The sequence below is a fragment of the Tarenaya hassleriana genome, unplaced genomic scaffold, assembly GCF_000463585.1.
Source record: "Tarenaya hassleriana unplaced genomic scaffold, ASM46358v1 Cleome4, whole genome shotgun sequence".
NCBI lineage: Eukaryota > Viridiplantae > Streptophyta > Magnoliopsida > Brassicales > Cleomaceae > Tarenaya > Tarenaya hassleriana.
The window spans coordinates 2,699,202-2,711,913 of NW_010966881.1; the positions used below are offsets into that span (position 1 = coordinate 2,699,202).

The following is a 12,712-nucleotide window of genomic DNA, read 5'->3' on the forward strand; positions in this document are numbered from 1 at the left end:
TATATATATATATATATATATTTATTTACTTCTATAGGAGGATAAATTTTTCAATTAAAAGATAATTTGTCTTCAAACTATAATAACACGAGTGATTAAAAAGAAATAATGATTGCATAATCAGAATTTGAAATATTTATATCCAATCTAAGTATATTTTGGCGAATAAATATAAATATAAGGTACTTTTGATAATAAAAAAAAGTATATGATTTGTATCCATATATGAACAAATGATTTTTTTCGTCATTTTTCTTTATTATTGTTCATACTCACCACACCACAAGATCATTTAATATTTATATTTTTATAAACCCTAAATAATATCAAAATCAATAATATATATATATATATATATATAATAATATATATATATATATATATGTCCATTGCAACATTGTGCAGACAAGTGCCAAATGAACTCTTGTTTTTTTCTCGAAGAGGCAAATATTTTGTGTGGTGGAATGGGTCTCTAGAGAGCCATAAACACTTTTTTTTTCTCTTTGTTCATATTCCCCCAAACGACCCCCCCAACTGTCGAATCAAATCAAATCTTAACCGTCCATCTCGTATCTCATCAACGGCTGTAATCGATCACAACTTGCCATGCTGGACCAATGGACAGTGGGTCCCACAAAAATCCAGCTCAGCGTTTTTGTTCTTTGTTCTGCTTATCTGGTCAGCGAGTGGGGATTGATCGTGGCCGTCGGTTGTGGATAAGAGTAGAAGAACGTATGTGGAACATTAGTGAAATCCAAGTCGGCAGATGTGGAACAGCAAAGCACGTGCCGACAATTTACGAACACGTGCATGCATGGAAACAAAGGAGTGAGAAGAAAAAACACTGAATTTCGTTTATTTAATTTTAATGATCTACGGATGCTCGAGATTTCGTAAATCTGAAAGAGTGAGATACAATATCAAATAACGATACTGGAATATCAAAATTTTTACTCATTAAATTTTAAGATTTAGACGTATTATGATTATACTGTTATGTATATAATCTTTTAAAATAATTATTTAGTTCACCATCAATATATTTTCCTTTTCTACTCATAATATAATAGTTAAATCTATAAGATTTATTCTATATAAACGATGACTTTTAAATTTTGTATTTTAATGATTATATATAGATATTATTGGATATATTTATGGTTTATTTTTATTTCGAATTTTATTTCGGATTTTATTCAATTATATTCGGATTTAGTTATTTCAGATTAAAAAAACCGTAATAATTTGATTTTTATATTAAATTCAAATCGGATTTAAATTCGGTGTTAATCAATAAAAATACTCATTTTCTAAATAAAATTATGATTTTTTAACTAATTTGTATTTTATTGGGTTTGTATTCCATCCTTTAGATGTTAGATTTTAGAGAATTATACTGATTATATATATTTTAGATTCCAATGGGCACCCTATTTTGGGTTTGATGTTCATCGATAGGACACCTTTTCATTCTCTGATTTGAGATTCGCCCGCCGAGAAAAAACGTGGGCCTTTGCTTGTTGGGCCTATATAGTCTAAAAAGGCCCATACAACTTCAATTTCTAATCTTCTTTTTTTTTTTAATTATTTTTTTTTTTAGTTTGCTCGGCGAGAAAATGAAACCAGTGAAAAAATTGTGAGGAGAAAGAAGGACGCATTGAGAAGAGCTACGATGAGAGCTTGTGTGAAGTGAAGGTGGAAATCGAATACACGGAAACGATGAAGTGGTACTTTGTTGCGGCACTTCTCACCATTCTCACCAGCTCTCAGGTTTCGACTCCAACCCTAATCTTCCTAATCCGATTTAGCTTTTGCATTACCTGTCGCTGATCGTTGGATCTGGTTGATTTCGTTTTTTCTTACGCTCTCCGGTTTCGATTTCGATTTCCCTTTTAAATGAATCAGTTATTTTCCTCTGTGTTTCTGTGCCATTGTTGGATCTGAGTAGAGTTAATGGTGTCGGTATTTCGCTTATCAAGTCTCGTTGTGTAGCTCATTTACTGTTTTCATGTTCTAGAGGAGCGAACTGATGAAAAATATGTTCATTTTTGCACAATCTGATGTTCCATGGAATTACTCGCGTCAAATTCGAGTTTTAAAATGGGTTATCTGGATTCATGATCCATTTCCTTTTATGGTGGCTTCTTTTTCTTTTTGTTGTGTTCATGCTCTGTATAAGAAATGTTATATAAGTTGCTATTGATGCTTATGATTTTGCTTAGGAAATGGAGTACATTATTTTTTTTTATCACCTTTTGTGAGGTGGAATGTTGGAATCTAGTGGGTGTTTCTAGATTTTAGTGTTTAGATTGAAGAATCTCTATTGCTCGTGTTCTGGGTTTGTGTTTGAGATGGAAATTTGATGAATGATAAATAGAGATGAAGTCCAGGGAGGTTGATTTCTGTTCACTCACTGACTGTGCTTCACCATCTGGCAGGGAATTTTAACCACCCTTTCTCAAAGCAATGGAGCTTATAAGTATGATTATGCAACCGTTCCGTTTCTTGCTGAAGTTTTTAAGGTAAATATCACTTGTTTTCGCCATAGCTCGAGCTGTTTTTCTCGATTTCTGCTAAGGCATTCGCTTTTCTTTACTTCATCTGCAGCTGCTCGTTTCAAGTGTACTGCTCTGGAGAGAGATCCGGACATCTCCCTCTACGAGGATAACTGCAGAATGGAAAAGTGTGCGCTTATTTGTTATTCCCTCCGTCATATATCTCGTCCACAACAATGTCCAGTTTGCTACTCTAACCTATGTGGATACGTCCACTTATCAGATAATGGGCAATCTGAAGATTGTGACCACCGGCATACTATTTAGGTCATCGATCTGGTTTCTTGTTTTCTTTGTCATCTTGTCTTCAGTAATCTGATTCCTTATCTCCACAGTGTGTATACCTTGTTTGATTTGCAAATTTCCTAATTGGTGGTTATTTTAGGTTATTCTTGAAGAGGAAATTGTCTACTCTGCAGTGGATGGCAATTGTTCTTTTAGCTGTTGGGACAACTACAAGTCAGGTATGTTCTAACAATAGCATAGACTAAACGGACTTGTATGATTCTGCCTTTATCAATTGTGTTCCCGGTTTTTGACATTGAAATTTACGGCCTTAAGCTTCTCATGATAATTTTTGTTTCACGTTTACTGCTTAGAACATTGGATTTCATGTTCATAAGTGGAATTTAAATTGGTATTGAAAGAAAGTTAGTGATATCTTACTTTCTTATTACTTTCTTGATAGAAGAACGAAAGTTTTATTTTAATGTCTCGGTTGTTTTAGGTTAAGGGTTGTGGAGAAGCTTCATGTGATTCCCTATTCACAGCACCAATACAAGGGTATTTGTTGGGCTTCCTCTCAGCTGGATTGTCAGCACTAGCCGGTATATATACAGAGTTTTTGATGAAGAGAAATAATGACAGCTTGTATTGGCAAAATGTGCAGTTATATACGTAAGCATCTCTTCTTCGCATTAAACCCGAGTATTGTTGTCAATTTTTTTAAAAAAATTTCTACTCAGCGAGTTTTTTCTGTCTGCATTTTTGCATTTTCAATTACCATACCCTTCTCTGTTTACCAGCTTTGGATCAATCTTCAATGTCGCTCGCCTTCTTGGGGATGATTTCAGACTCGGGTTTGAAAAGGGTCCTTGGTGGCAACGTCTCTTTAATGGATATAGCATCACTACTTGGCTGGTGGTTCTAAATCTCGGTTCCACTGGTTTACTCGTATCTTGGTTGATGAAGTATGCAGACAATATCGTAAAGGTAAATTCTTTTTCTCCATAATCAACTCCCCAGAAACTATCGATCATAAGAACGCTAATCTAATCTTGTTCTTGACACATGCATTTCATTTTTCGTTTCTTCTAGGTTTATTCCACATCAATGGCAATGCTATTGACAATGATCGCATCTATATATCTTTTCGAATTCAAACCCACGCTACAGGTAATGTTTATCTTCCCGTCAATCTTGTACACACATACCTCTATCCTCTCAAAATCTAACCATTTCTGTTCATCTCGCCTAAATCGGCTTACAGCTTTTCCTGGGTATTATCATATGCATGATGTCACTCCATATGTACTTTGCTCCTCCCCACATGCTCTTGGACCTGCCCGCGACAGCGGAACCTCGTCCAGAAACCCTAAAACAAGTTGTCGTTGAACAAAAGACGGATTCTTGATCGGTTTTCGACATATCAAAGCTCAGTTCTGCTACACACTCGTGGCTCTCACCAAGCATTTTGTCCATAGGAGAAGAATCGGAATGAAAGAAACCCACCATTTCTCTTTCAGAGAAAAATAGAAATGATCTGATAATTTTTGTGTAAGGATACATTCTTTGTAGATGTACATCGAGTGATAGCAGTCAAAATTGTTCCTAAGCTTTTTTCTTTAGCTGATTGATTGTGAAGCATTCGATACAAAATTTGGTTATGGATTGAACTAACCGGTTTGGTTAAGCAATGGGATTTTTGGTTTGATTTGGGGCTTCCTTCTACTATAGATATTGCTATTATTTTAACTATAAAATGTAGATATAGTGAGCCGAGAAAGGATGATTTCTGATTTATTTTTTTGGATTTCTTTTATTCTGTGCGCTACAAATTACAGAAATCCATGATTTTGTAAAGCAAAACAGATACTTCTTTTGTCTCCATCCACCTTTTTCACGATTTCACGAGTAAACTCATGTCTCTTAGATTAAGAGAATCTAATCTACGTTTTAACTAAGCAATCATATTTCAGTTTAAAAGGTAAAACAACTCATTGTTGGCATGTCCGTTACAAAAAAAAAATTAAAATTAAAATTAAGGTTTATCAAATAATCGTCACGTCTCTTTTTCCATCTACCTTCGAGATATTTGATAATTTATTAAAAGGAATTTGCCGATTAATGCATGATTTTGTCTACTACTTCATTCTTTTTTTTTTTTTTGATAACGGAAGACCCCTAACTGCTACCCTGGGCCCGAGAGCAGCCTTTGTATATAGATCATATAAACCCAGAAATTACTCCCTCCCCACCAGCCAGAAATCGAACACTCAATCTCAAAGTGGAGTTACCTCCTACTCCAAACTTGACCACTCCCCCACGATCTGTTGGGTTACTACTTTATTCTTATGGGATTTTATAGTTATGGTTTCAAGAAAATGTATATGTTTATCAAATTTGAAGGAAAAAAAATATGGTATTTCATATTAGAGATTATATACCTAGTTGTAACATATATATATATATATATAGAACTAGAAACATTTGGATGATATATTCCAATAAATGGGACACTTCTTGTCGGGTGAGAAAGATCTAGAATATGCTCCCATAATTAAACATTAATTATCCTTTAAAAAAACTCAGTAACACGTCACAAGGTAAGTTCGGCCGTACTAGTCCCACCGTATATATACATGCATGCGTAAGTATCGCAAGTTGATGCCTTGATTGCACGTCTACAGAACGAGGAGAAGCACAATCCACATGACATTTTCTTCTTGAATTTAATGCCATATATATATATATATGTGTATATATATATATATATGTATATAGCAGCCTCAGTTTTCAGTTTTGAAGAATCAATCAAGAATTAAGGCCAAAAAACGACAAAAGTAAAAATAAAACACAACCCATCAACGTCAACAGCCCACAGTCTTAAGGCGGTGGATTTGATCTGCATTCACTTATGTTCTGTCCTATATAAACACCTCTCCAACTCGTAGAGACCTCACTCCAAATCCTCCTCATCACAAGATTCTAAGAAATCAGGATCAATATACATATATAGAGATAAGGAGCCTAATATTAAGATGGGAATCAAGCCCAGTCGTCACTCAAACTCATCCAACGCATTTCGCAATGATCATGACCATGATCATGGGGATCAGATGGGGAAAAAGACGATGGGATGGAGCAGTTTTAGGATGCCACTTCATTATCCGAGGTACAAGAAGAGTGACTACGAGAGGATGTCCGAATGGGAATTGGATCTGATCCTTGGAGAGTACGGCTTGCAAGTAAACGGCGATGTTGAAGAGAAGAGAAAGTTCGCCACCGGAGCTTTTCTCTGGCCCCAACAGATCGATTCCTAGATCCATATATATCGCATGTTTCATGCATGTTTCTGTTTACGGTATGCAATGATCTATATATGTATCATCATTTCATATACATATATATATATATATGTACGTGTGTGTGTGTATGCATATGGTTACAAGATCGATGTATGCTAGTTCTGATTAACTTTAACCCTAATGTGAAACGAACAAAATTTCCCAGGGCGGCTTTGACCGTGGGCTATGTGGATGTTTTTTTTTCTCACATAAATTCTACGGATTAGTGGAAATGGATAATGTTTTCATAAATTTAGGGAGAGAAACAAACAATTCTAATTAAATTCTAACATGGGTAGACCATAACAAATAAAACATGAACTCTCTCTCTCTCTCTCTCTATATATATATATATATATATATGGAAAATCCCATAAAAAAAAAATACATGAATTTTATTAAATGTGCCAAAAAATATATGAATATGTAATTTGATTTTTTTTATGAAATTCATGTATTTTTTTTATTACTATATATGCAGGATGATGGGTGGGTTTGTGATACATATATTGATGGATGGATATGTCCAATTGCTTGCTCGCTCGGTAGGTTTCGAAATTTATGAAGCGTGCATTGCTATTTTCTTACACTACGTAGTACGTACTCAATCATCTTACCTCCTCCACACGGCGTTTGACTCTTCCTTGTCATGCTCCATTTTTAAAATCTCTTTCCATAAAATCTAGTGAAAATCCCTTAATGTCGCCACATATTCATATAACACGCGCATGTATGCTTACGATATAACATCTAATAAAACCAAAGTATAAACTCTAACATAAAGATAACAAATATTTTTTGTGTTGTAATATTTTATTATATCAAAATTGTCCTATAAATGATGAAGATTTGGAACCGAGGACAATAAGGCTGAAAACATAAATGCCCATTTAGGCCCAATATCTATAACGTGTGGAACTATTGTGACCCAGAACATGAGATTTCAAGAAAACCGAATACATACATACATACATACATACATACAACGAAAAACAATGGAACAAATTTAAACAAACAAAATTCGTCGCATATAATTATATATTATGGAGTGCATAATAAATGTAATTAATGATAACGTATCCTCTTTCCAAACGGTTATTTAGATGGTTTAATTTTTTTTTACATTTGATTTAATAAATAAAACCCAAATACTGATTAAATGATTAATTTAATAATCCACCGATCGTGTGGTTATACGCTTAACTTGAATGCATCAACATTCAACTCCCTTCCATGCACGTATATATCGCGCGCATAGGTAAGTGCATGAAAGAAATTGACATAACATTTTTTTGGTATATAAATTTGTTTTTTCCTTATCTAAATCAAACAAATAACTGTTACGCCTGCAAAAAAACATGCAAATACATGTAATGTAGCCGACAATATTTATTATTTTAGTTTGAGTCAGACTATTATTATTCGTTTATTGTATATGCGAGTAATTAAATATAATTACTCTAGATTAATAAACATACTTTAATTTTCCCTTTCAATTATTAAACATTGTTGTATTTTTTAAGTTTATGGAATTCAAAATTCAGATTCCACGATCAAACGCTTGCACCTAGTAAAGTGAGAAGAACATGTAATTATAGTTGAATCAATCTTAGTTAAAAAAAAAAATTGGAAGAAAAACAAAACAAACTTTACATTACAAAAAAAAAACAAAATAAACTTTCTTTTTTTTTCCGAAGGGGAAATCCAAGGAACCTTATAAACGGCGCCGTTTAAGTCAAAGTCATTTGTTAAAGACCTGGACGTTTCTCGCGAGACGAGACGAGAAGATTAATTAGTTATAAACAAATCTTAATTAATTATTCGATAAATTAAACTAATTTAATTAATTATGACGAAACTCGCGGGAAAACTTTGTATAGGACTCCCTGAGAAAGCGGACGTGGTTTCGACAGCTAAACCCAAACCCAAAAAAGAACCTGACGAAAAAGTTTCAAAATATTCCTGGAAATTCTGGTATTCTCTGCAACCGTTACAGGTAGGAAGAGGGGAAGCGAATATCCTCTGTAGAAAATTTCTGGGAAAACTTTCTAGGGCTTTGAACAGCCCAAAAGAACAGGGAAATAGATTTCTGGGTTCCTGTTTTTTTTGGGTTGCTTTCTGTCTCTTTTGCAAGTACGGTGATTTGAAGTTCGATTCATCTTTCCATCAAAAAGCAAAAAAGAAAAAAAAATCCATTCTTTCTGGTGATGCAAAGGTTTTGGGCAGATGGATTTTCCCCCATTACCCGAATCTGGTTTTGAAACTCCGGGTTTGAGATAATTTTGACGATGGTGAGATTGGAGATTGTTCACGTTTGGATTGATTCGGTTGATGTTTAGATATGGGTTCGAATGCGCGGAGGAAATTCCTCGATCCTTGAAGAACAAGAATCCCTCTTTTCAGGTTTGTTTGATTCCGCTCTTAGTTATCTTCTCTGTAATCTCATCTTTTTCCGCCCTGATATCTGTTTGTTAAAATCCATGAAGTGGGGTTTCGTCCAGATTATAGTGTTGATTGATTAGGAATCGCGAATCTGATTGAAAGTTTCGAAACTTCTCCTGCATTGTTGCATAAGATTATCTCCCCGCGTGTAATTTGATTATCTGATTCATATTTTGTATATTTTCTTGACCCAGATTCATTTTTTCAGCTGTCATAATCTTGACCCTACCAGATTCTTTTGGCTCTGAGAGATCTTGGGAATATTACTATAAATGGAGCAGTTCAGACAGATCGGGGAGGTACTAGGAAGTCTGAATTCGCTTATGGTATTACAAGACGAGATCTTGATCAACCAAAGACAGTGCTGTCTGCTGTTAGAGATCTTCAGTTACGCTTTCAACACAGTTGCAGAAGAGATCAGACAGAACCTGAAGCTGGAAGAGAATCACACCAAATGGAGAGCCCTTGAACAACCATTGAAGGAGCTCCATAGGGTTTTCAGAGAAGGAGAGTTATACGTTCGGTACTGTATGGACAGGAAAGCTTGTTGGTGGGCCAAAGTCATGAACCTTCACCAGAACAAAGACTGTGTCGAGTTACACATACACAACTTGCTCTGTTATTTCCCGGCAGTGATAGAAGCCATCGAGACATCCGGGGAGATCTCTGGTCTCGACCCTTCCGAGATGCAGAGGAGGAGAGTTGTGTTGTCGAGAAAATATGACAAAGAGTGGAATGACCCTAAGCTTTTCCAATGGAGATTCGGTAAGCAGTATCTTGTGCCGAAGGAGATTTGCAGCCGGTTTGAGCATTCGTGGAGAGAAGATCGGTGGAATCTTGTGGAGGCATTGCAAGAGAAGAGAAAGTCGGATAGTGACGATCTAAGCAGGAACGAGAAGCGTCTAGCTGATTTGCTTGTGAAGAAAATAACCGGGTTCGAGCCATTTAACGGAAAGGTCTTCCCTAGTTGGGTACTGGTTGGATCTAAGGATTACCAAGTGAGGCGGCGGTTAGGAGCGGGTGGGCAGTACAAGGAGATTCAATGGCTGGGTGATAGTTTTGCAGTGAGGCATTTTTTCGGGGATCTCGAGCCATTAAGTTTGGAAATTTCCTCTCTGTTATCCCTTTCCCACCCGAATATACTCCAGTACCTCAGCGGGTTCTACGATGAAGAGAGGAAAGAATGTTTTCTGGTTATGGAGTTAATGCACAAGGATTTGCTAAGTTACATGAAGGAACATAGCGGGCCTCGAAGGAGATATCTGTTCTCCATTCCCGTCGTGATTGATATCATGCTGCAAGTCGCTAGGGGTATGGAGTATCTCCATTCGAAAGATATCCTTCATGGTGATCTGAACCCGACTAATATTCTTTTGAGAGAGAGGAGTCACTCTGAGGGTTATTTTCATGCCAAGATTTCCGGGTTTGGTCTATCTTCCGTCAAAATGCAGTCTACTCGGTGTTCGACGAGACCAAACACACCAGATCCCGTGATTTGGTATGCACCCGAGGTTCTAACCGAACTTGAACAAGACCCTTATGGTATCCCGAGGTCAAAGTTCACGCATAAAGCTGATGTGTATAGCTTTGCGATGGTATGTTTCGAGCTCATAACGGGTAAAGTTCCATTCGAGGATGGCCACCTTCAAGGTGAGAGAATGGCGAAGAACATCCGGATGGGAGAGAGGCCTCTTTTTCCATTCCCTTCACCGAAATACCTCGTGGATCTAATCAAAAGATGTTGGAGCTCAGAACCAAGTCAGCGTCCAACGTTCTCTTCCGTCTGCCGAATCCTACGTTACATCAAGAAGTTTCTAGTCGTAAACCCGGATCATGGTCATCCACAAATGCAAAGCCCACTTGTCGATTGCTGGGACTTGGAAGTAAGATTCTTAAGGATGTTTCCGGTAGAAGGGCATGCGAATCCCGTGACCCAGATCCCGTTCCAGATCTTCGCGTACAGGGTTGCCGAGAAAGAGAAGACGTTTCCAAGTTCGAAAGAAGGCAATTCAGAAGCGAGTGAAACTTCTGAAAGCGTTTCAATGGTGGAAGATCCACCAGTGCCATTGAGAGACACAAAGTCATTGTGTTTAGATACAATATCTGAATACTCCGATACAAGATCCGTTTACTCGGAGGCTCCCGCCAAGAAGATCCCGGCCTTGAGGAAAAGCAGTGACATTGGTAAATTCAGAAGAAGCCCGAGCACAGGTCAGTTACAGACAAGAATTTCGACATGTTTAAACTTGTTTTAAGCTGGTCTGATCGATTTTGTCTGAACTCAGGAGCATCAAAGTTGAGATCCAGTGGAATTTCGCCCATAAAAGGAAGAACATCACCAAAAGCATTAACGTTGAGTCCATTCGGAAGAAGCAGCAGCTGCAGGGGAAGGAAAGATAATAGGTTGGCATTGAGCCCAATGAGCCCTTTGAGCCATGGAAGACGGAGACAACCTTATGGCCATGCTTCTGACCTCGACCTGACATAACCTTCCATTTGAAACAGAAACTTAGTCTCAGACTTCAAAAAAAAAAAAAAAAAAAGAACACAACCACAACAAAAGGAGAAGAGGGTTTTTATTTGGCGAGATCTTTGCATACACTTCTGTCTGTAAATTGTGTCTGTTTAGAAACTTTTCTTGGACTTCGGCTCTAAGTTTTGTCCATTTTGTAGGTTCTGCAAATTGCTTTTTTTTTGTTCTTTTTGGGTTGGGCTTAATCAAGAACACATTCATTATCCCTTTTTGTTTCTTGTATTATTGTTGTATGCTGTAATAATCGTTTTCGTCTAGTTTTTTTTTTTTTTTTTTTTTTAATAAAAGACACAATATGTCATATTTTTGGGTTTTGGTTTCAATTCAGTTATATTTGGTTTTTATATAAAAATCGAGTTTTTCGCCCTTTTAAAAAATCATAACTCATCAACCCAATTTATGGTAGGGCCTTAGGATTTATATTAGGGTTGACGTTATATGAGCCCACTAACGGCCCAATATATACCACTTATATCCTCGCTTTAGGTATTGGACTGAAACCCGACCCGGTTACCTAGCCCCGTCTTTCCCAAAATATCGCCTTTGATTCCACGAGATGCGAGAAAACATATTTATTTATCGTTTGTGGTTAGCCTTGTAAATATAGCCAGGGTTTAAGGGTATTTAGGTAAAATATGTAGCAACAAATTTTGCATTCCCGGACAAATGGAAGCCCATAAAAAGAGACTTTTTTTAAAAAAAAAAAAATCTCCGTATGTTCATTCCGGTGAGGTCCTCTCGTTTTGTCTCATTTTCGCTAAAACCTCTTTTGTCAATTCGAAATTCAGGTAGATCTTGTTGCTTTCAATTGTCCGAACGGAGAAGGAATATTCGCCATCCAGATTCTGCCGGTAATTTAACCTTTTCTCTGTCAAATCGATTCTGCGATTTAGGTTTTTCTTCTTCTTCTTTAACCCCTGATTGGTTGCCGAGAAAATGCAGCAAAATTCTGGAAAGTTTTTGATGAAATCAATTGTTTGGAACGTAGCTACCCAGTTGTTGTTTCCGTGAACGAAATCTTGCGTATAGTGAAACGCATTCCCATCCATGATGGGGTCAATGCTTATGAAAACGGCGGGCTCTTTATTTGATCATAATATCATATATTTATTCTTAAATGACAAAAAAAAACATTTGATCCATTTCTTTATTTGATTCCAAATTTTACGTTTGGATAAATGGCCCCCTTTTTTTATGATTCTCGATTCACCAAAAAGTTTGTAATTTATATTTTTATTATGATCCTTTGGATCTGTGTTTTTAGATTGTGGAGTGAGCTTAGAGTTTTGCTCAGAAAGAAAATCTTTTGCGAATGGAGAAGGCGAAGGCAGGTACAGAATTTTTCAAGTACTACTATTCAAGATATATATATGTATATATAATTGGTATGAGAGTTTTGCTGTTGTGTTTTTTGAAACTTTGTGTTTAATGTAATGTTTTCTGGTTATCTTGTTATAACCTGCAGGGGTAGAACATAAGGTTTCAAAGATTCTCAGGTTCATCCAGACCAAGAACGATGTCCCAACGGAAGCAAAGGAAGAGCTTCTTGGGCTCGTCGAGGATCTTCACGACCAATGGCAGTCACTCTTTTCCGTATTTGATGATCTTCAAGAGCG

General features: G+C 36.5%; 4 protein-coding genes across 6 annotated transcripts in view; all 4 read left to right on the plus strand.

Annotated features, from left to right (window-relative positions):
- Positions 1-1,598: 1,598 nt before the first annotated feature.
- Positions 1,599-4,491, plus strand: LOC104823607 (CMP-sialic acid transporter 1). Its single transcript, XM_010555250.1, has 8 exons — positions 1,599-1,770; positions 2,439-2,522; positions 2,608-2,822; positions 2,941-3,019; positions 3,283-3,452; positions 3,581-3,767; positions 3,873-3,950; positions 4,045-4,491. The coding sequence occupies exons 1-8, from the start codon at positions 1,720-1,722 to the stop codon at positions 4,186-4,188; spliced, it is 1,008 nt and encodes a 335-aa protein (XP_010553552.1). The 5' UTR covers positions 1,599-1,719; the 3' UTR covers positions 4,189-4,491.
- A 1,324-nt stretch (positions 4,492-5,815) lies between these two features.
- On the plus strand, positions 5,816-6,097 carry LOC104824547. Its single transcript, XM_010556648.1, has one exon. The coding sequence runs from the start codon at positions 5,816-5,818 to the stop codon at positions 6,095-6,097; it is 282 nt and encodes a 93-aa protein (XP_010554950.1).
- A 1,635-nt stretch (positions 6,098-7,732) lies between these two features.
- Positions 7,733-11,353, plus strand: LOC104823608 (CBL-interacting serine/threonine-protein kinase 23-like). 2 transcript variants are annotated; one of them, XM_010555251.2, is made up of 3 exons: positions 7,733-8,524; positions 8,758-10,774; positions 10,849-11,353. In XM_010555251.2, the coding sequence occupies exons 2-3, from the start codon at positions 8,836-8,838 to the stop codon at positions 11,049-11,051; spliced, it is 2,142 nt and encodes a 713-aa protein (XP_010553553.1). In that variant the 5' UTR covers positions 7,733-8,524; positions 8,758-8,835; the 3' UTR covers positions 11,052-11,353. The 2 variants fall into 2 exon arrangements, with proteins under 2 accessions (XP_010553553.1, XP_010553554.1); XM_010555252.2 differs by having other exon boundaries at positions 8,772-10,774.
- A 466-nt stretch (positions 11,354-11,819) lies between these two features.
- The window catches only part of LOC104823609 (golgin subfamily A member 6-like protein 22), a 3,280-nt gene continuing 2,387 nt past the window's right edge, over positions 11,820-12,712 (plus strand). The window contains exons 1-3 of one of the 2 annotated variants that reach the window (XM_019203723.1): positions 11,820-11,947; positions 12,361-12,427; positions 12,562-12,712. In XM_019203723.1, the coding sequence (XP_019059268.1) occupies positions 12,409-12,427; positions 12,562-12,712 (170 nt within the window). In that variant the 5' untranslated portion in view covers positions 11,820-11,947; positions 12,361-12,408. The remainder of the gene's footprint in view (positions 11,948-12,360; positions 12,428-12,561) is intronic. The other variant, XM_010555253.1, reaches the window with a different exon arrangement.